The 23,171-nt window shown below is 40.9% G+C and overlaps 1 protein-coding gene across 6 annotated transcripts in view; it reads left to right on the forward strand.

The window, feature by feature from the left end:
• Positions 1-23,171, forward strand: part of APP (amyloid beta precursor protein) — a 287,131-nt gene that overhangs the window by 142,199 nt on the left and 121,761 nt on the right. For all 6 annotated transcript variants that reach the window (XM_005548883.4, XM_005548884.4, XM_005548885.4 and 3 more), the window contains exon 6: positions 8,770-8,972. In XM_005548883.4, the coding sequence (XP_005548940.2) occupies positions 8,770-8,972 (203 nt within the window). The remainder of the gene's footprint in view (positions 1-8,769; positions 8,973-23,171) is intronic.

Here is a 23,171-nt window from a genome sequence, read left to right on the forward strand (position 1 = left end):
TTCCAGAAAGGTCCTTCACAGGTTTTGCATATCACATCTTATCCGGCACCAGAGCCAGCATGTTACATCCTTAATTCTTAGGATTCAGAATAGCACTTTTTTTTTTTTGGAGACAGAGTCTCACTCTGTCTCCCAGGCTGGAGTGCAGTGGCACGATCTTGGTTCACTATAACCTCCGCCCCCGGGTTCATGTCATTCTCCTGCTTCAGCCTCCCAAGTAGCTGGGACTACAGGCCCCCGCTACCACGCCCGGCTAATTTTTTTTGTATTTTTAGTAGAGTATTTTTGTATTTTCACTATGTTGGCCAGGGTGGTCTCCATCTCCTGACCTTGTGATCCGCCTGCCTCAGCCTCCCAAAGTGCTGGGATTACAGGCGTGAGCCACCATGCCCTGCCCCAGAATAGCACTTTTTATATCCTGACACTGACTTGCTGAAGAAGCTGTACCAGTTTTCCTATAAACTGTCCACTCCTTGGATTCATCTTAGATCATGTCCTAGGGGTATTGTTTAGATTGTTGCTCTGTTGGTAGGATATTCATCTTACCCTAAGCGTGTACTGAGATAGTGGAGTAAAGAGAGATTGTCTTTTAAAGGTTCTACCCAGGAACTGCTAGTTTACACAAAAGCTTGCCTTTAGTGCTTCTCAGATCTCTTTTCTTGTTTCAGTAATTTTTTTTTAAAGAAATTCACTAATTCACCAACATAAACGGGGCAGGGTTCACAGGAGCATGTGTTAAGAGAAGTTGGTTTGACTTTAAAGGGTCATTTTTACAATCTGTATTTAGACTTTACAGGTCACATACATTCTCTGTCACGTATTGCTGTCATTTTTTGTTTTTACCCCCTTTCTTTTATTTTTACAATCCTTTAAAAAATGCAAAGCCCACTCTTAGCTCACAGGATGTCCAAGAACAAGTTGCGGACTGAAGTTTGCCAACACCTGCTCTGTGCCACTGCTGATTTGCCATTCTTGGAGCCCTCTTTTTGTTCTTGTCAGCCGATTCCCTTTCAGGTGCTCAGGTTTCCCTGCCTCCTGTCACCGGGCCTTTGCACATGCTCTGCCCTCCCTGCCTGGTGGAGAGCTATCTTTAGCCTCTGGACTTCACTCACTTTGGACCTTCTTTGGGTCACTTTTCAGTCATGCCTCACCGGACACCTGGAATCTGGTTAGCACTCACTCTTTCTTTTGAGTCTCCTAGCTATATGTAATTGTTATCAGAGCAGTGATTTTACGTGTATACAGGTGCTGAGGTCAGTGTCTGGCCTTTTGGCTACTTGCCTTGTGAGCTACCCTTGCTTTCCAGTGTATCCCTAGCTCCTGGCCCAGTGTCCAGCCTCCCAGCTTCCACTCGTGTTTTCCCTCTTAGAGGCCACTCTGTGCCCAGCAGCCAGAGACATCGTTGCAACTTACATCTCATTGAGGCATTCCAGTTGCTATGAGAAATATAACCTTACTGGGTAACACGATGCCTGTCCGTCTCCACCACCAGATCTTTTTTTTTTTTTTTTTTTTTTTTTAATTATTATACTTTAAGTTGTAGGGTACATGTGCATAACGTGCAGGTTTGTTACATATGTATACTTGTGCCATGTTGGTGTGCTGCACCCATCAACTCATCGTTTACATCAGGTATAACTCCCAATGCAATCCCTCCCCCCTCCCCCCTCCCCATGATAGGCCCCGGTGTATGATGTTCCCCTTCCTGAGTCCAAGTGATCACATTGTTCAGTTCCCACCTATGAGTGAGAACATGTGGTGTTTGGTTTTCTGTTCTTGTGATAGTTTGCTAAGAATGATGGTTTCCAGCTGCATCCATGTCCCTACAAAGGATGCAAACTCATCCTTTTTGATGGCTGCATAGTATTCCATGGTGTATATGTGCCACATTTTCTTAATCCAATCTGTCACTGATGGACATTTGGGTTGATTCCAAGTCTTCCACCACCAGATCTTATACTTCCTCCCTCATCTGCTACTCCCTAAGCTCAGTGGCCCTTTGTTGTTGTTTTTGCTGAACGTGCTAAGCTCTTCCTCATTCCTGGGACTTTGCACTTGTTCTTACCTCTGCCTCAACCATTTATGCACCTTCTTGGTTTTGCCATACCCGACTTCAGCATTTTCAGTTCACATGACTCTTCTGTGGGGCCCTTTCCTGACCACCCTGTTTGAAATGCTACCCATCTCCAGCACACGTCTATCATAGTCATTCATTAGCAATTAGCCCCATTTCCTTTCTCTATAGTACTTTTCCATAATTTTTTTTTTCTTGCTTATATTACACCTCCCCAACTAACAGATAGATTCCAAGAAGTTGAGTGCTTTATCTTCACTTGTGTAGCCTCAGTGCCTGGAATAGTACTGGCACTTGGTAAAGCACAGTGAATATTGTCGATTGAATTACTAGGGGTTGGCTTAGAGAGGTACTTAATGGAATGACTCAATGGATGAATGAATGAATGCATTGCCACTTTTTTGCTCATTATCATCAATCTGTACATACACCTTTCAACTCAAATATTTATCCATTGGCTAAAGAAAAAAATACCTGAATACCCTTGTCTCTGCAGTTTACCCTTCCTCACTGTTAAAACTCAGTGCCTGTGTAAAATTTCATTGTATTTTATTTACTTGTTATTCCACTTGTGCATTATGTGGATATTCCTGCCTCATCCCCACAGCCACCTATCACTTCCGGCCAGCTCAGATGCCTCTGGCTCACAACAATCACTTCTCTGTTGAATTTCTAAAGCGTTTAATCTGCAGTATGGCTGTTAGTCATACAGCAGTTAGTGTGGATTCTCTTAGCCACAATAAGTATTCATTAAATGTGTAAGAATGGTGATATAACCTAATTTCAGATCAAGGTTGTGATTTATAGCTCATTCTTAATCAGCTGAGTCATGACTTTATTTATTTATTTATGTATTATGAGACAGAGTCTCACTCTGTCACCCAGGCTGGAGTGCAGTGGTGTGATCTGGGCTCACTGCAGCTTCTGCCTCCTGAGTTCAAGTGATTCTCCTGCCTCAGTCTCCTGAGTAGCTGGGATTACAGGCATGCATCCCCACTCCCAGCTAATTTTTTGTATTTTTAGTAGAGAGAGAGAGAGTTTCCCTATGTTGGCCAGGCTGGTCTCGAACTCCTGGCCCCAAGTGATCTGCCTGCCTCGCCCCACAATGTGCTGGGATTACAGGTGTGAGCCACCTCCTCAGGCCTGAGGCATGAATTTTTGGTAGTCCAGTCGTGTGGTTATCTTCCTAAAGCTTGAGACCTTAAACTCAGGGCCCCAGGTGGGCTTCGGAACCCTCTGCAAGAAATGCCTTTAGCTGCAAGTAACAGGAAACACTTTTCAACCTTTTTACTGATTTGTTTAGAGAGAAGTACACATAACAGGTAATACAACTATGCAACATTTTAAGACCACACAACTGGATAGCCAGCATCCAGACCAGAACACAGAGCCTTGCTGGCCCCTAGAATCTTCTCTCCTGACCCCTGCCAGTCACTGGCCTTTCCCCTGAGCTCTATTTGCCTGGAGTTTGCTTGTTTTCATATTTAATTCAAATGGAATTAGGTGATGTGTCCTCTTGTGTTTTGCTTCTAACGGTGCCTTTATGTGGGAGAAGTACTGGCTTTTTCTTACTTTGCCCTCCCTCCCCTGAAACATCTTCCTAATTTAATAGGAGTGATTTCAGAAACTGCTTTCCTTTGGGACAAACTGACTTCTCCAGCCATTGCACCTTCCAGTTTAGACTCTGGCAGTTTGAAGAGCTGAGGCGGCGAGAAGGAGAACCATCTGTTTATCTTCTTGAAACAACGGCTGTAGTTTCTGTCTCTTCCTGTCTCTGGGAGCCTCTAGACTCTTTTTCCCCATTTCATATCCACACAGAAAGAGTCTGAACTTCTTCCTGCGGAGCCTTCCCCTGGTTGGTTGCATTTCGGGAACCGACATTGGTTGTCTTCCCTCTTCCCTCATCAGTGCAGTAGTTTAGATCTCATGATTGTCCACAGTCATGTAACCATGAGAATCAGAGCTCTCTATCCCTGTCATTTCCTCCCTGTTTGTCTATAGCAGGAAGAAAAAAGTCCGTCTTAACAGAGACTGTGAAGGAATAAATACAGACTTTATTGTTTTAGAGCAGTTTTAGTTTTACAGCAAAATTAGGCAGAAGGTACACAGATTCTCCCATATGCTCCCCGTTCATACACATGCACAGCCTCTCCCATGATCAGCATCCCCCTTAGAGGGATTTGTTATAATCAGTGAACCATCATTATCACCCAAAGTCCATAGTTTACATTAACATTCTCTCGGCATTGTTTATTCTGTGAGTTTGGACAACTGTATAAGACAAGTACTCACCATTATAGTGTCATACAGAGTACTTTTACTATCGCCCAAAACCGCTGCATTCCTCCTGTTCGACTCTCTCTTCCCTTTAACCTTTCCAAGCCACTGATCTTTTACTGTCTGTGTAATTTTGCCATTTCTAGAATGTCATATGACTTTCTTAGAAAATATAAATGGTGACTTCTTTGGCATGACTTTAATAAACAAATGAAAATTGGTGTGAGAATCAAAATCTTTCACTCTCTAAAGGGACTATCAGGCGGCACCTGCACGTGGAATTATATCAAAGTCAGCTTTTATTTAGAAACAGAAGGAGAGTCATCTTTGTGATGTCGTTTCTCCTTCACCCAAGTAAAATCTCGCATGCTGACACATAAAATTTTATCATGAGTGATTTATTTCCTCGGAGTAATGTCCCTTTGACCTTATTAAATTCAGATGCTCTGGGGACGGTCAGCATTTTCACACGGTTCCCTCATTCTGTAAAAGTGTTTCTTATTGGTGTTTAAAAGCTGTAAAAGCCCCCCGCTATAAATTGATAGCCATTAAAGTCTGCGAATGTGGTATGAATATTCCACTATGTTCCCAAGTGTTTATTTTATTGTGAGTTGTTAGTTGATTGCTTGTAAGGAAATTGTTTTATGATGCTCAGCTTTGTATTTCCACAAACTGCTCCTTCCTTGCAACTTCTTAAACTGTGATGGATCAGCTTTTCAAAACAAGTCCACAGGACAACAGTCCGTCCGGCATTTGAAGAAGTGGTTGAAAAGTCATTTTTTTCCTTTCAGTGTTTCTAGCTATTCATGAAAACTGCAGTTAAAAGTTGTAATATTGTGTTTGTCATTCTTTGGGAAGATGCAGCATTATTCAAACGAAACCATGTGCTCTTGTTTTAAATAGTGTCCAAATGAGTAATTGAATTCATGGACGTCTAAATTTCATTCCAGAAATCAAAGCTGTGGTAATAACAACTTGGACCTGAGTTCTCTTAGGCCAAATAATTTAATTCCTTAGGCAGATGAACTATTTATTACATGTCTCTGTTTCTGGTTATTATGCCAGTAAATTGCTCAGGCAGATGCAGGGATGGATGATGGGCATATAATTCACTCTTTTTCACGGCTAGACACATACCAGAATGCAGATCACACTAAACAGCTGTTTTTACAAACATGGTTTCTATTCAGAGCTTTAAGAGCCACATCCAAGTAATAACAAAGAAGCCTGGAAGAGGAACCTGGGGATACCAGGATCATGTTTTCACCATCCTACCTGGAAACACGGTACTAATCTAACCCTGGATCGTACACTTGGACATCGTCATTCCAGTCATGGTTCAACATCACGTGTATACATCATGATTTAAAGAGAATACTGGTTTGATTTTTCTTCCTGACTTTCCCTGAATTTTCCACTTAAATTGGAAAACAGCACCAGTGCCCGTGATTTGATTGAATAAGAGATCTCAAACACAGTAAATTAACTGATGACATGCGTTAGGTCATCTTTCTTTGATTCACTAGTAACACAACATAGATATCACATAGAAAAATGCAGACGCAATATACTGAGTAAAGCTTAGGGCAGCTGAGCAACTGTTAAGTGTAGGATTCTTTTGAAATGTTGCCCCAATTAGTAAACTTTTGTGCAATAATTTGGGCAGTCAAAAAAAAATCGGTTATTTCCACCTCATTTATTTCTACGAGGAGATAAAGGCTTCCAACATCTGATTTTCAATGCCAGTATTTTCTGTTTCTCTGTTCTCCTATTTCTTCCTGGTCTTGTGGAAATGTTACAGTAACTGATTAGGATTTTCTCTGTATTGACACTTCATTTATTAGCATATGAATGCTATTAATAAATTGTTCTGCTTAATCAGTTTCTTTTTATTCTTTAGCCACATGCTTTCAACTTCTTCGGATGTCATCACTTAATATCCTTTCATCATATTTAGTCAGAATTAGAAAGGCGTTCCACTTAGGGGTCATACACATTTTTTTGGAACTTTTACAAACGCCCTTTATACTATTCTTGTATCCTATGTAATGACAGTCATGTGTTCCGTGGGGGGTCATACACATCTTTATACAACTTGTATAACACATGCTTTAAATGCTGAGTTAATCAGAGAATTCCTGCCATTGATGGATTCATCTCTGTAAGTATCTTTCCCTTTCACTCTGAGTAAAACTGCTTGTGGTGGTCCTGCCAGACTTTGAAAGCCTTTCAAGTTTGTAGAGGAGTCTTCCTTTCTGTTGTCGTAGATCATGGAATCATAGTGTTTGTTTGTCTCACGTGTTGGAATCTGATTTCCTACATGATGCTTTGCTCTCACTACAAGTCCAAGGCCTCATGTGGCTGATAGAAACACCTGGGTTCCTATCACTTTTCTCAATGATGAGCTTCTCCTTCTTGGCCAGAATCAACTCTGTGATAATAATTCCCTTCTGCTCGCTCTCTCTCTCTCAATCTCTCTCTCTCTCTTTCTCTCTCTCCCTCTCTCTTTCCTTCTGGGGATATTATAATGTCAGCATAGCAGCTTTTAATTCTGTTACTATGGTACTTCTCAAATAGACCTGTGGCAGCTGCCCCGGAGAAGTTGAAACCACGTGCCACATCTCGGTCTTTCTCCTGTATTGGTTTTGTGATCTGATCAAGGACATCGATTCCTCTAGTCCCACTAGGTGGTATATAATAGGTTTTTACTATTTGATACTTCCTGTTCTTATCTTCATTTATCTTCTTTCAAATACTGTCAACTATGCCTGCCTTGGCAGGTACATGATTTCCACAAGATTTCCTAACAGGCCTTTTTAATTTTGTTCTAGACATGCCCTTCTTTCACCATCCAAATTTGCTAATTTTTTACACACTATGATGCATCAGCATGTAAATGTTTAATACCATAAATATTATTTCTGATCTTCTTCCCAATTTCACTGAGTTACTGGCTATCTCTTGCCATTATTCGCAGCATATTGCAGTGGATCTCAGAATATTATCCTCTGACCACCAGCATCAGTATCACCTGGGAATTTGAAATGCACATTCTCAGGCCCCACCAAGGCCTCATGATTCAGAAACTCTGGAGCTGCATTAGAAACTGCCCGTGGTACCTGGTGATCTATGTTGGTTTTGCTTGTTTGTTTTTAAAGAGATGGTGTCTTTGTCTCCCTGGCTGGAATGCAGTGATACAGTCATAGCTCACAGCAGCCTCGAACTCCTGGGCTCAAGCAGTCTTCCTGCCCCAGCCTTCTGAGTAGCTGGGACTACAGGTGCACACCACTATGCCTAGCTTTTTTTTTTTTTTAATTTTTGGAGACAGGGTCTCACTGTGTGGCCCGGGCTGGTCTCAAAGTCCTGGCCTCAAGCTTTTTTCCTACCTCAGCCTTCCACAGTGCTGGGATTACAGGCATGAACCACCACACTTAGCAGGTGATCTGTGTTTCACTAAGCCTTCCAGGTGATTCTGATGCTTACTGAAATTTGAGAACCACTGAAATATTTGGTATTCTGCAAAACATAAGGAATTAGCAAGCGTAGGGTGCACAACTAAATAGTTTCAGCAGGCATCCCTGTCCACAGGGCATTGCAGATTGACTTAAGCCAGTTTCACCTTCCACCTCTGTGTCCAGTTTAAGTTCTCAATTGCAGTTTTTAAACCAATTTGCACCAGCACATACTGAGTATCTGCTACCATGCAGTGTGTTGCGGCTCTTGTATGTACACTATGAGAAGTAATTCCCGTAATACAGCAAACTCAGTTTTGGTGTCCACCCCGCCCCGCCGCTGCCGCTTTTTATGATGGACTGCATTTTTCAAAGCAGTTTTAGGTTTACAAAGAATTCGAGCAGAAAGTACAAAGAGTTCCCTCTACCTCTCACTTCCCCACTCCCCCACAATTTCCCTTAGATTAACATTTGGCCTTAGTATGGTACATTTGAACCAATTTTGATACATTATTATTAACCAGTGTTCCTGTTTTAACATGGGAGGGGCTTTTTGTGTAGTATAGTCTATTGGTTTTGACAGATGCATAATGCTGTGTATCTATTATTACTTATGACAGTATTGTACAGAGTAGTTTCTGAAAATCCTCCGTACTCCACCTATTCAGTCCCTTCCCCACTCTCCCTGAACCACTGGCAACCACTGCTCTTTTTACTTTCTCCGTAATTTTGCCTTTTCCAGAATGTCCTATGGTTAGACTCATAAACTGCAGAAACTAAGAACTGTGCCCAAGGATAAAAATGTTTGCAGACCCACTGAGCTGGGATTTATACTTAGACCTGCTGGCTTTAAGTTTTGGGTGTGTTTCTTCTCAAATTGCCGAACTTCCATGCGGACGATTTTCTTTTCCTTCCCTGAAATTGGTTTAATTGACTTTTTTCTGTTGTTTATGTTTGCCCTCACAGTGAAGACAAAGTAGTAGAAGTAGCAGAGGAGGAAGAAGTGGCCGAGGTGGAAGAAGAAGAAGCCGATGATGACGAGGACGATGAGGATGGTGATGAGGTAGAGGAAGAGGCTGAGGAACCCTACGAAGAAGCCACAGAGAGAACCACCAGCATCGCCACCACCACCACCACCACCACGGAGTCTGTGGAAGAGGTGGTTCGAGGTAATCCACTGTTTGCTTGGATTCCCCCATCCCCAAGGTAAAGAAAGTGCAATACCAGAGTTTGAAATAGCCACCCGAGCACCACTGCCTACCCTAATCAAAAACATTTTGTTTTTCAAAAGGATTCTTATGCTTGTTGAAATTTTTTTGGTTTAACAAGCAAACAATTTCAAATAATGTGAAATCTTTATTATACAGTTTGTTTTGTACCTTGTATATGCTACTTGGCAAATCCCAAGTGATTTTGCTAGACTCCACCCAACCAGGTGGTCATCTAATTTGACAAACACTGAGTTAGGTGATTCGCTGGTTTGTGTTTGTTACATGATATTGTCTGTTACCACCTAGACTATGAGCTCCTTGAGGGTAAGGACTTGATTTTACTCAGTATTGCACAGAGTGCCTGGCTTGTAGTTTTGATAAATCTTAGTCGAGTGAGTAGTTGTGATTATATTTCATTGAAAAAGGAGATTTGGGCCAGGCACAGTGCTTCAGACCTGTAATCCCAGGACTTTGGGAGGCTGAGGCAGGCGGATCACCTGAGACCAGGAGGTTGAGACCAGCCTGGACAACATGGTGAAACCCCATCTCTACTAAAAATGCAAAAATGAGCCGGGCATGGTGGCAGGCACCTGTAATCCCAGCTACTTGGGAGGCTGAGACAGGAGAATTGCTTGAACCCAGGAGGTGGAGGTTGCAGTGAGCTGAGATCGTGCCACTGCACTCCAGCCTGGGTGACAGCAAGATTCTGTCTCAAAAAAAAAAAAGAGTATCACATTATTTTATGCTATGAAATTTAACCGAGGTGATTTGTGTGGAGATTACATTGTTTTATTGGGGAGTATGACAGTGCTTTCTTCAAGAGGTAAATATAATATTAATGTCTTAGACTTTGTCTATTGAATTACTGTTTGTGTTGCAAATATTGTGAACTAAAAGAACTAAAAGTCGTTACTTGTCTCCATGAAATAAAAACAAACATTCAGTTGATATTAAATGACCAAATGTTACAGAAACAAGTAAACTGTTGGACTGAGTTCCTTAAAGAGTATGCATTTGTTCCTTAAAGAGTTCTGCCTTTTGTATCTGCCATTTACTTGGCAGATAGTAAAAGATGCTTCTAGAGCTAGATTGAATATGTACTTACTGAATTTTAATGTATTGCAAATGCTTGCAAAGCTCACCCACAAACGTTACGGCATTTACAAAAAGTGGCTTTCTCTCACTTTTTACTAAAGTTTAATGATTTCAGATTTATTGTTCTATTGGAGCTTAACATGGGCTACTTTGTCTGCCTCAGCTATATTCATACTTGTCTCTGTAGTATTTTCTTCCCTTTGTTGCATTTTTTACAACCTTATTAAGATGTAATTTACATATAAGATTCATTTGTTTTTAAGTATATAAATCAGTGGCTTTAGGAAATTTGCCATGCTGTGCAGCTATCACCATAATCTAATCTTAGAACATTTTCATCACTCCAGTAAGATCACACATACTCATTCCCAGTGAAGCCCTCTACTCACCTCTAGCCCCAAGCAACAACGAATCCACTTTCTGTCTCTATAGTTTTTGAACCATTATTATAAGTGGGATCATATAATATATGGTCTTTTGTGTCCGACTTCTTTCAGTTAACACAGTATTTTTGAGGTTCTGCATTTCTTTAACTTGTAGCTTTTAAAATTGAGACTATTCTGAAATAAACAGGGTTAGCTTAAAATTTATTGAAAGTTTTACATGTTCTTTAAAAAAAAGAACATAGAATGCAAGATGGATTGTTTAACTTTACCAATCCCTACTTAATGGCAGACAGTTTCTCACTCATTTTAGCACATAAGTAAATGTGCTAGTAAATGCACATTTTGTTTGAACCACCATTTTTCAAACACTCAAACATCCTTTCTCAGGATGTTTTTCATACACCTGTTAGGGCCAATTGTGGCAGATCTGGTCAAATGAACCAGATTGTTAGCCTGATGCCTGTAGCGGGGAGGGACAGCTTTTCAGGGCTTCTTTTCTTGAAACCTAAATGAAGTGTGAATACAAATTCCAGCAGCTAGTATCCTGCAGTGGGACTGAAGTCCGTGTGATCTCCATGAAGCTAGCTGTTTATATAACAGTTAGCGTCCATTTACTGAATATTAGATTTGGAGCACCTGCTTGGCACAAGCCATTTCGCTTGGCTGCTTGGAATGGGTGAGCACACATAGGCCAGCTGACCCTGGTGGATGTTAAAATCTCACAGGAAATAGAAGTCAAAGAAATACAAAGCCATCTGTGTTGTAAGAAATACGAACACAGAACCTACTTCCAAGAGGAAGAGGGAACTTCTGGACTGATCAGAGAAGGTTCCATGGAGAGCCTGGCATTTGAACTAGAGCCAAAAGTGTAGGTGGGTAGCGTGTCTACCAACGGATTTTGCTGTAGAGTCGTCAGGAATAGCAAAGCAAATATGGCACCCTGGAAAGGCATATTCGAGAGACAGGATTGGTCCAGTTTAAGCTGGAGCAGATGTCTTTTAGGTTGGGACCAAAATATAGAGACCTTCAGTGCCAGGCTGGCAAAGATGGGCATTAACTGCAGGTGATTAATTAACAAATAAATATTCAGAACCTACTGTGCACTGCAGGTTTTTCCAGTAGACAATAAAGAGATTTTGTTTCGTTGTTACTACTGTTGAGGTAACAGGTGAACAAGGAGTGACATCAGTTATGCAGTACAGTGAGAGGATGCCACATCAACTTAGGCCCATGTTCTAGAACAAGACAATTCTCTTGAGGTAAAGTGGTCTCATTATCGTCTGCATTAGTCCAGTTCTTTTTGCTTGAGTTTTACAGGTAGCATTATTTGATATTAAGTCGAAACATAGAGGGACGTAGATGTTGTGTTATTTCCTGTAGAAAGACGAAGGCAGTTAAAAGAATTTCATAAAAAAACACTCCAGGCTAAAGGCAAAAAAGAAATGACCCTTAAAAAATAACAAGTTAATAATGTTGTTGGCGAGAAGAGCAATAAAAGCAACCTTCTGAAAGCAAGATACCTGGTCATTGAGAGGTACCAACTGTTAATGCCCCAGAAATAGAATCTTTAATGCAAGTCCATTCATTCCACCTCAAACTCCTGAACGAAAGCTCTAATTGAGGCAAGTCTTCCTGGGAAAGTCGGCCTAACAGAAACATGTTATGGTCTGTTGTGCCCATGTGAGATAGTTTTTTGTACTTGTAGCTAATTCCAATAAAGAAGTAGATGTTTTTAGAGGGTAACATTAAAGGAATCAGCAGCAAAGAGTCCTTTTCCTCCTCCTCATTGTTACAAAAGGTGATTTGTGGTTCTTCCCTAATTGAGAGCAATGGCGATGCCATAGGTGATGACTCATTTCTTAAAACTCTAATTATAAGTAGCTTGCTTCTGTGTTCAACATAAAAATGAGAAGTGACTTGCAAATATAAGATAGTGCAGGGAGGCTTACCATCTTGTTTTCAGTGTTAGTGTTTCAGTACCCAGAAGAAACTGTGATTTACAGCCATCCTTTCTAAGAAAATTGTTTCATCATTACCAACATATTGCTGCTGATACCAGTCCTTCGTGTGCTTCATAAAAAACTCAATAGTTTCAAAACCATTACAATGTGAAAGAAATGGAGGGAAGAAAAAGAAGACATTTTCAGCATAGTCATAAACTTCTCTGCCATTTTGTGTTAGAATCAATGATACCCAAATGAGAAGATGTCTGCTCTCTGTTACTGATTCCAGTAGAATAAAAGTATTGTTTAAAAGTCAGCACATCCGCTGCACTCCAGCCTGGGCAACAGAGTGGGAGCCTGTCTCAAAAAAATAAAAATAAAATAAAAGTGAGCACACGATTGCAAGATCTATCCAGTTCGGGGGGTTCGTTGTCATCTTTGGTTGTTAAAAAAAAAAAAAACTTGGATAGTGTTGGTTATTGGTCTAATGGAATAAGCCATTAGCGATTTGAGTAAAACAGTGGTATATTTAGACACTTGCTCCTAACTTTCTGTTCTTTGAGAAGGATTGTACCTCAGAAACCCACGTTACCAGGGTCGTCTTGATTGAGGCATAAATTCTAAACTCTGATTGAATATGGATATTGTAATAAATGGCACAGTCTTTTATTTAATCTAGCCAATTGTGCCTGTCCAGAGGAACTGGTCATTTTTTCCTTATGTTCACTTATTCAGCAAATATTCATTGTACCCCTGCTGATGGCTAGGCTCTTTGCTAGTGTGAAAGGCATCACGGGGGCAGAGCAGACAGCATTTTACCTCCCGGGAGACGAGCAGATTTTGGAACCCTTTGTTGCAGATACAGATTTTCAGACTCACCATTCCTCTTGCCCTTTCTTTTTTTTCTTTTTTTTTTTTTTTTTTTTTTTTTTGACACGGCGTCTTGCTATGTTGCCAAGGCTGGATTCAAACTCCTGGGTTCAAGCGTCAGCCTCCCGAGTAGCCGAGAGAACAGGCCCCCTGTGCTTCAAAGCAGTGATTCTGTCTTTAAACCTTGTAACTATGCTGTGTGGTGAAAATTTTACTTCCCCATTTAAAGCCGAGATCTCTAAGGCCAAGAAAAAAAAATTTTTTAATTGCCCCAGGCCGGGCGTGGGTGGCTCACGCCTGTAACCCCAGCACTTTGGGAGGCAGAAGCAGGTGGATCACGAGGTCAGGAGATCAAGACCATCCTGGCTAACACGGTGAAACCACATCTGTACTAAAAATACAAAAAATTAGCTGGGCATGTTGACATGCGCCTGTGATCCTAGCTACTCGGCAGGCTGAGGCGGGAGAATCACTTGAACCTGGGAGGCAGGGGTTGCAGTGAGCCAAGATCATGCCACTGCACTCCAGCCTGGGTGACAGAGCAAGACTCTGTCTCAAGAAAAGGAAAAAATAAAATAAGTTGCCCTGGGTCACGTAACTGGTTAAGTGATGAAATCAGAATTTGGACCCGGATAGGCCAGGATATTTCTGCTACACTCATATCAAAATTACACTTTTTATTTTCTTTATAAATACACACAAATTCATTTCAACCTGTGTTCCCTTGTAAATGCATATTCCTTTGATATAAGCATATATTCATCTATTATTTTACACTGTGCATTTCTGAACTTTTAGAATTTTTACTTAAATTAAAGTGATTAGGCTGGTGCTGTGGCTCACGCCTATAATCCCAGCACTTTGGAAGGCTGAGGTGGGCAGATCACCTGAGGTCAGGAGTTAGAGACCAGCTTGGCCAGCATGGTGAAAGCCCATCTCCACTAAAACTACAAAAAAATTAGCTAGGCATGGTGGCACATGCCTGTAATCCCAACTACTCAGGAGGCCAAGGCAGGAGAATCATTTGGACCCAGTGTGCGGAGATTGCAGTGAGCTGAGATCACGCCACTGCCTGGCGACAATGAGCAAGTCTCCGTCTCAAAAAAAAAAAAAAAAAGTGATCGGGGCCCACAAATAAGAGTAATGATCAAAGGTCAACAAATTGGGGCCAAAAATAGCCTGATTCCTGTTTTCTGCACAAAAATTGTATTAGGACACAGTCAATCCCATTTGTTTACGTATTGTCTATGGATGTTTTCATGCTTTGGAAGTAGAGTTGAGGGTTGCAAAAGAGATTGTGTTGCCTGCAGAACTGAAAACATTTACTATCTGGCCTTTTCAGTAAGCATTTGCTAACCCCTGATTCTCACCATAAGATGGTGACTGCGAAGTTCTTTCTATTTCACATACTGCCGTATCAAATTAATTTCTTTTGAGGTAGGTTTCTTTTTTGTTTGTTTGGTTTTTTGTTGTTGTTGTTGTTGTTTTTGGTTAGAGACAGACTAGTATAGTGTTTGAGAGAATTTTAATGACCTTGGATGAGTTAAATAACCTGTTTTTTATGTGTGTAGTATAGATGGTAATGTTATCTTGCATGTTTCTTGTGAGAATGACTTTAGGTAACCTATGTTAAACACTTACCATCGTGCCCAGTAGGTGTTCACTTTCATTTACAGCTCAAGCTGTCCAGATTCAAATCTTTGCTCTACAAGCTACTAACTGTGTAAATTTGTATAAATCAAATAACCTTGAATCCTCATTGCTTCTCTTTGTAAAATAGGGATTAATAAGACCTATCCAATATTTAACTATTTTGTGAGGACTAAATTAATTAATTTTTAGGTAACACTTTGCATAGTTCCTGGTATACAGTAACTGCTCAATTAACCTTAGTTGCTCTCTTAGTTATGGTTATAATCATCATTCCGATCTTCCATTGGCATTTGAAACATTAGCAAACTAATGTTTACTACTAATCAGGAATGTTGAAGGTAAACCAACAGGTTGACTTTTAATTATAAAAGGCATAAATGCAACCTATCCATATCTATTAGTATAATAAAACTGATATTTACAGAGAACATTATGTTATAATTAAAAGAAACAATTTCTTGCTTAAAATGTTTTTTTTGTGAATATGTACTGTATATTGAAATATCTGCAGTTAAATTTTAAGTCCAGCTGAAAATTGAATGAGATAGTATTAGATGCCACCACGTTTCAAGGTAGAGTTTTATTTCTTGCAGGTGTTTTAAACCTTGTGGGAGTTCTTCTATTAAGTGGACAGATAGAGACACTGATACAGATGACTCTTTAACCATCTCATGTGATGATAAAAGCTAAAAGGTTTGATCTCAGTATTGCTTGTATTGGGCTAAGTGATTGACCTTGGCAGAATTCAATTATTTTTCTTCTCCTTCTGGTGACCATTAATCTGGGAGAAGTATCGTTTAATTTACTGCTATACATTTCAACAATATCCACAAGGCACTTCTAGGCACCAGACATGGCATTGGTTGCTGGGGGCACAGAGATGGGAACAAAGTGGCTTGCTCAGGTTGCTTCTAGCCATATCTGCATAGGGATGAGTCTTTCAGGCCTGCCTAGGATGGAATTTTGGCAGCATGGAGAAGAGAAAGTGCTCAGTCTGGAACAAAAGTTTTCACCTACTACATTGCAGAGAAGTTGGCATATCAGTAATTATAAAGGAAGAATAGGGATTTACTGGGTGATAGAGCACCAGATAGAATGAATGCAATACATACTTGAAGTAAATCATAGTGACTTGTATTGATCTCAAGGGGAGAAGAAACAAAGCTTAGCTTACTTCTCACGCCTCTGTTGTTACCTGTTTGTAATGGACATGACACTTACAAGGTATCCTATAATTCACTAATGGGATTTTTACTTATGATTCACATTTAACTCTCCACAAAGTTCCGGGTAAACTGTGAGCTTGACTTGCTGTGAACCCGAACATGAACTCACATACTTCAGCTGGAGGCCTCAGTAGCAGCATGCTGTACAAAAATGAAATTAAAGTTCCAGGGAGTATTTGGGAGCAGGGCAAAAGGGTAATGGCTCCTCCTTTTACAGCAAGCATCAGGCCTTTACGTTTGTATTTTGAAGATAGAGAGGATGCACTTCTACTCCTGGCCCAGGCTGTAGCATGCTTGCTAGTGATGTCAAGAGAACCAGTGTCAGCACTGGCCATAAATGTGACAGGTAACAGCCTGTTATTTTGTGCCCCATGTCACGGCAGCCATTGATTCCGAGGTGTTTGATACACACTTTGATAGAGGCAGAGTGAAGCAGGACGTTGACAAGCATCTTTCCATGTAGTTTAATGGTCTCAATCTAGAAAGCCCACTCAGATAATCAGGTTGCTTAAAGTGTGATGAGACTAGGGAATAGAGCCATATAGAAGTGTGTGTGAGAGAGAATTCAGTGGTTTACTATATTCACAAAGATACGCATTTGACACCAGCCTGGGCAACATAGTGAGAACCTGGCTTTACCAATTAAAAAAAAATAAAAAATAGAATAACAGAAGTAATCAGTAGAAGGTATTTTAATACAATTATATCTAGATTTATTAAAAATAAAATTGTAGTCCAATTTAATTAAAGGCTAGAAACTAGATTTTTAAAGAATAATAGTCTTTCTTATGTTTTTCCCCAATCGGTTGCTTAAAAAAAAAAAACAATGTGCAGATGCCTCAGGCACAACAACTGTACTCAACTCAAGAATTTGCAATTAAGAGAAAAAAAAACCAAACCTAAAAGAAGAAATCCAGCAACTCAGAGGTTCAGGTTCATTTAAACATGCATACGTTTTCACGGGCACACTTTTTTTGTTTTGTTTTTGTTTTGTTTTGTTTTGTTTTGTTTTGTTTTGGAGATGGAGTTTTTACTTGTCGCCCAGGCTGGGGTACAATGGCATGATCTCGGCTCACTGCAGCCTCTGCCTCCCGTGTTCAAGCGAGTCTCCTGTCTCAGCCTCCTGAGTAGCTGGGATTACAGGCGTGCACCACCATGCCTGGCTAACTTTTGTATTTTCAGTGAAACATGTTGGCCAGGCTGGTCCTGAACTCCTGACCTCAGGTGATCCACCCGCCTTGGCCTCCTAAAGTGCTGGCATTACAGACGTGAGCCACTGCACCCAGCTGGGTACACCTTTTTTTAGGTTTTGTTTTGTTTTGTTTTGTTGACATGGAGTCTCACTCAGTCACCAAGGCTGGGGTGCAGTGGCACGATCTTGCAACCTCCATCTCCCGGGTGCAAGCAGTTCTCAATTCTCCTGCCTCAGCCTCCCAAGTAGCTGGGACTACAGGTGCATGCAACCACACCTGGCTAATTTTTGTATTTTTGGTAGAGACGGGTTTCACCATGTTGGCCAGACCGGTCTGGAACTCCTGACCTCAGGTGATTTCACCCGCCCCGGCTTCCCAAAGTGCTCGGGTTACAGGCGTGAGCCACCACACCCAATTGGGCACAGGTTTTTAGCTAAGCCATACGTCTGATTAAGTAGTGTCAGATTCCTTGAGCAGGTAACAAAGCTGTGGATTTGAATGGAAGTCTTTAGTTCCCTTGTAGAAAAATGAGTTTCCAAAAGCAGAGTGGAATACAGCCTAACCATCTGCTGCTCTTAGCCTTGAACCATTTTGCCCTCCTGAAAATTCATCTTTGGTTTCCAACTACCTCTTCCAATGTGCCTGACTTTTTGTGATTCTGTTAGAAGAGTAAAAAGTCAAGGGGAGGCAAGAATGAATGAATCGCATATAAAAATGATGCTCAAGGGAACCCCTTAGTTTTCAAGACAGCAGCCCAAATTGTGAACATCAAGAGACTTCTACAGTGTAAAAAAAAATGTTTAAAGGCCAGGCGTGGTATCTCACAGCTGTTATCCCAGCACCTTGGGCAGCTGAGGCAGGATGATCGCTTGAGCCCAGGGGTTTGCGAGCAGCCTGGGCACCATAGGGAGACAAAAAAAAAAAAAAAATTGTTGTGCTGGCTGTGGTGTCACAGACTTATAGTCCCAGCTACTCGGGAGGCTGAGGTGGGAGGATCGCAGGAGCCCAGGTGAGGTCAAGCCTGCAGTGAGCCGTGATCACACCACCACACTCCAGCTTGGGTGACAATGAGACCCTGTCAAAAAAAAAAAAAAAAGGTTAAGTGCTTGCACGTGACTTTAGGTTCTTGATGTTTCATGATAGGAGCAAAGAAAGGTCTTGCTTGCCAATTCCTGTGATTGCATCTGTTCTGGAAATTTACTAGCATTTGTTACCCAGGATTTCTGAAGTGCTAGTGACTGCTGCCCAGTAGTATTGATGGGCAAAATTACTAAAACGCATCACGAATCCTTCTGGTGTTTGCTTGGGCTATGGCAGGGTTTCTGGACCTCAGTAACATTGGTATTTTGGGCCAGATAATTGTTGCGGATGATTGTTCTGTGCTTTGTAGGATGTTTAGCTGCATCACTAGCCTCTACTCAATGCCAGTAGCACCCCCAAGTTGTGACAATCAAAAATGTCCCCTGGGAGGGAGTAGGGGATAGACTCTCTCTGGTTGCAAAACACTGGGCTATGGTGTTGAGATCTGCAGTGATGAGCGGCTTTAAATATGTGAACAGAAGGCCGGGCACGGTGGCTCACGCCTGTAACCCCAGCACTTTGGGAGGCTGAGGTAGGCGGATCACTTGAGGTCAGGAGTTTGAGACCAACCTGGCCAACACGGTGAAACCCCGTCTCTACTAAAAATATAAAAATTAGCTGGGCATGACGGTGGGTGCCTATAATCCCAGCTACTCGGGAGGCTGAGGCAAAAAAAAAATCACTTGAACCCGGGAGGTGGAGGTTGCAGTGAGCCGAGATCGTGCCACTACACTCCAGCCTGGGCAGACAGAGTGAGATGCCGTCTCAAAAATAAATAAATAAAGGTAAAAAAGTGAATGGAGAAACACCCGTGCAATACTATGTCTCATCTCCCCCTCCCTCCCCACAGACGGAGTCTCGCTCTGTGGCCCAGGCTGGAGTGCAGTGACATGAACTCAGCCCACTGCAATCTCCGCCTCCAGGGTTCAAACGATTCTCCTGCCTCTGTGCCCCGAGTAGCTGGGATTATAGGCGTGTCTCACCGAGACCAGCTAAGTTTTGTGTGTTTTTGTTGTTGTTTTGTGTTTTTTTTTCTTTGATATGGAGTCTCACTCTGTCACCCAGACTGGAGTGCAATGACACAGTCTTGGCTCACAGCAACCTCTGCTGCCCAGGTTCAAGCGATTCTCCTGCCTCAGCCTCTGGAGTAGCTGGGATTACAGGCACCTGCCAACTGCGCCTGGCTAATTTTTTTTTTAATAGTTTTAGTAGAGACAGGGTTTCACCATGTTGGCCAGGCTGATCTTGAACTCCTGACCTCAAGCCATCCGTCCATCTCAGCCTCCCAAAGTGCTGGGATTACAGGCATGAGCCACCAAGCCTGGCTGGTCTCATTTTAATGTCAGCTCTAACTTCTATATCACTGCTTTGCACATTATAGATAACCAGTGAACATTTTTTATTGTACAAGAACAAGTAAAATAAACAAAAATATGCCAAAGCAAATATGATAAATACACATTTAGTAAGGTAAAAACAAGTATTTGATAAAATGTGTCATGTAGTCTAGTAGCTTTATTTAGACACAGAAAAACAACATAAAATGTTGACTTGAAACATTGCGTATGCATATTTACCATGTAGACAGTGAGATAGGGAGGTAAACCGCCTTCCTAGTTTTTTTTTTTCTTTTTTTTTGGTTCAAAAGGAATTCACTCTCCCCTTGTCCACTGTTACAAAATAGCAAATGGTGATTGGCATCTGTGCTGTAACCAGGGACACTGCTGTTCCCAGCTGGAGTCTGGGTTCTTTGCCTGCTAGGGATTGTGACAAGAAGCCAGTTAACATGGAGAGGTGGACATGCTCAGTCTTCCCCAGAGAAGGTCATAAAACAGCAGGACCATCCTTCTAACACATGACCTACATCTAGAGGCCTTCTTTCTTTCTTTTTTTTCCCCCTTTGGTTTTGTTTTGTTTTGTTTTGTTTTGTTTTGGTTTTGGTTTTTTATTTTTCTGGTTTTTTGAGACAGAGTCTGGCTCTGTCGCCCAGGCTGGAGCGCAGTGGTGCTATCTCGGCTCACTGCAAGCTCCACCTCCCGGGTTCATGCCATTCTCCTGCCTCAGCCTCCCGAGTAGCTGGGACTACAGGCGCCCACCACCACGCACGGCTAATTTTTGGTATTTTTGTATTTTTGTTAGAGACAGGATTTCACCGTGTTAGCCAGGATGGTCTCAGTCTTCTGACCTCGTGAGCCACCACTCCTGGCCTCTTTTTTTTTTTTTTTTTTTTTAACCGGAACAGAAATACCATCTATTTCTTTCATTACAGAGAAGTGGTATAAGGAAGTATGTTCTGGCCGGGCACGGTGGCTCATGCTGTAATCCCTTTGGGAGGCCGAGGCGGGTGGATCACCTGAGGTCAGGAGTTCAAGACCAGCCTGGCCAACCTGGCGTGGTGGCACGCACCTGTAGTCCCAGCTACTTGGGAGGCTGAAGCAGGAGAATCGCTTGAACCCCGGAGGTGGAGGTTGTAGTGAGGCGAGTTCACTCCATTGCTCTCCAGCCTGGGTGACAGAACGAGACTCGTCTCAAAAAAAAAAAGAAGTATATTCTAAGCCCTTGAATTGATCTTGGCTTTCTTCATTATTTTTACAAGTAAAAATAAAAAATTTGATATTTCTTATGTTCTGAGATATTATAGGAATGATACTACTTGGATTCAGCTTTCTGAGAAGTCTGGTATTTTCATAGTCTTAATATGAGTAAGAGAATTATGATCTTGGTACTGGATCTAAGGCAGAGGTATTGAAGCTGTTTTAATATTGCTTGAGATAGGACAGAACTTCAGAGTAAAATAAATTTGTATAGACAATCTGTTCAATCTGTTCGAATTAAGTTATTGAGATGTATATTTGAATCTTAAGACTACTAATTTATGTTGTATCTGTCTTTTACCAAATATATGTGTGCTTCTTTTAATAAGCCAAAACATATGCAACTTTTACTAATTCTTCCCCAGTGGTTCTTTTGGAAAATGATTAAATCTTGTGTCTCACATTTTGACATATCTATTGCATTTAAAAGATAAGGTCGATCATGCTGCTTCTCAAACTGAGATATCCATTTGAGTTACCCAAGGCCCTTGGAAAACAATCGTTGTGAGTCTGCATGGGGGCCTGAGTCCCAGGTGGTGTTGACTCTGCTGGTGCACAGATCTATTTTGAGTAGTAGACTCTAGTAGTGTCTCCTGCCTTCCATATGGTGCGATTTGCGGCATTGAGACAGGAAATAAGAAACTGAAAAGGAAAACCATTCTTACCTTTGGTGTTATTGTTCTTGGTATATTACAGATACCAACAAGTGTGAGTGAATCCTGAGACATCTACCTACTGAGCTTTTCTTTCCTCAAATTCACAACTCAAGACCAAGGAGATTGAAAAACTCTTACAGTTTCCCTGCATGTTTTCACTTGTGCCCCTATTTCCTGTCATTAACATGGTAGTGTAGTCAACTCCTGCTATCCTATAAAAGCTAATTATTACAGTATAGAGGAATTTTGTAAGCCATAGCCATTAGTAGCTTGAAATACCAATGGTGGGAGTATTTATACCATGGCAATTGGCATACACTATAACTCAAGAGTGTTCTATTTGTTTTTCTAGACAGTGCCAGTTTCCCAGCATACTCCTGTCTCTTATTCAGCAAGAAAAAGAACTTCCCCCTTTTTTTCCAATACAGGACATGATATCCCGAGTTTTGAGCTTCTTGTTAGTAGTGTGTTGCACACTAACCATGCAGCTCAGCGAAGAGCAAGTTTATTCCCATAACAAACAGGAAACAAAGATTGAGGAAAAACCATAGTGGTACCCTTTTGTGAATGTTCCTTAACACTGTCACAGGAGTCCTGATTAGTCTAAATGCTTTACAAGTAAATCTCCCTCCTTCAGGTGGCACTTTATAAACAATCTTTCATCATGGAGAGATGAGAATTAGGTCAGGTATAATTAGAATGACAGATGTATTGGCTAGCCTCAGAGAATTAACGCAATTCAGTAAAAAGGCTAGCCAACTGCGGATATCTTCTAGAGACTTCCGTGACAAATTAACACCCATCATCTTGTACTGAAGCAGTGCTTTCATTAACATGCACAGCTGTTTGCATCATCTTTGTTTGTATTTCAATCCATATTTGGAGCTTAAGTGAGATTTGTCATAAGACTTCAGTTCAAGCTTGCTTGCCTAATTTCACATGCTTCTATTTAGTAAAATATGATTACTAGGTCATAAATATTTGATAATTTATTGCCTTATTAGAGTAATTTTCTAAACATGTTTTTTGATGACTGCTTGCTACTATGTACAAGAACACGATAAATGTTCTTTTCTATTGAAAGTACATGGTTCCAGAATTGGGAAAAACATGTTCTTAAAAAATAACCAGTTTTCTAGTGTGTTGACTTTTAAAAATTTTTCAATAGAATCAAATGCAAATATTGTCTACTTATTTTTCAACAAAATACACGTTTGATTTTAATAACAGGCTCATTAAATGTCACCGTATAGTAATACTTAGAATTGCAGCAGTAACTTAGGCTAAAAAAGTAAAGTTGTTATAAACTACATTGAGCTCAGCCTTTTTCATTGTTAATGGATTAAGTGATTAGACAGACATATGTGTTAATTATATAAACATTTATATAAATATGTAAATTGTATATTGTATATAATATATAAATTATATTTATAAATTATAAAGTTTATTTGAAATATT

This window comes from Macaca fascicularis, chromosome 3, assembly GCF_037993035.2.
Source record: "Macaca fascicularis isolate 582-1 chromosome 3, T2T-MFA8v1.1".
Taxonomy (NCBI): Eukaryota; Metazoa; Chordata; class Mammalia; order Primates; family Cercopithecidae; genus Macaca; species Macaca fascicularis.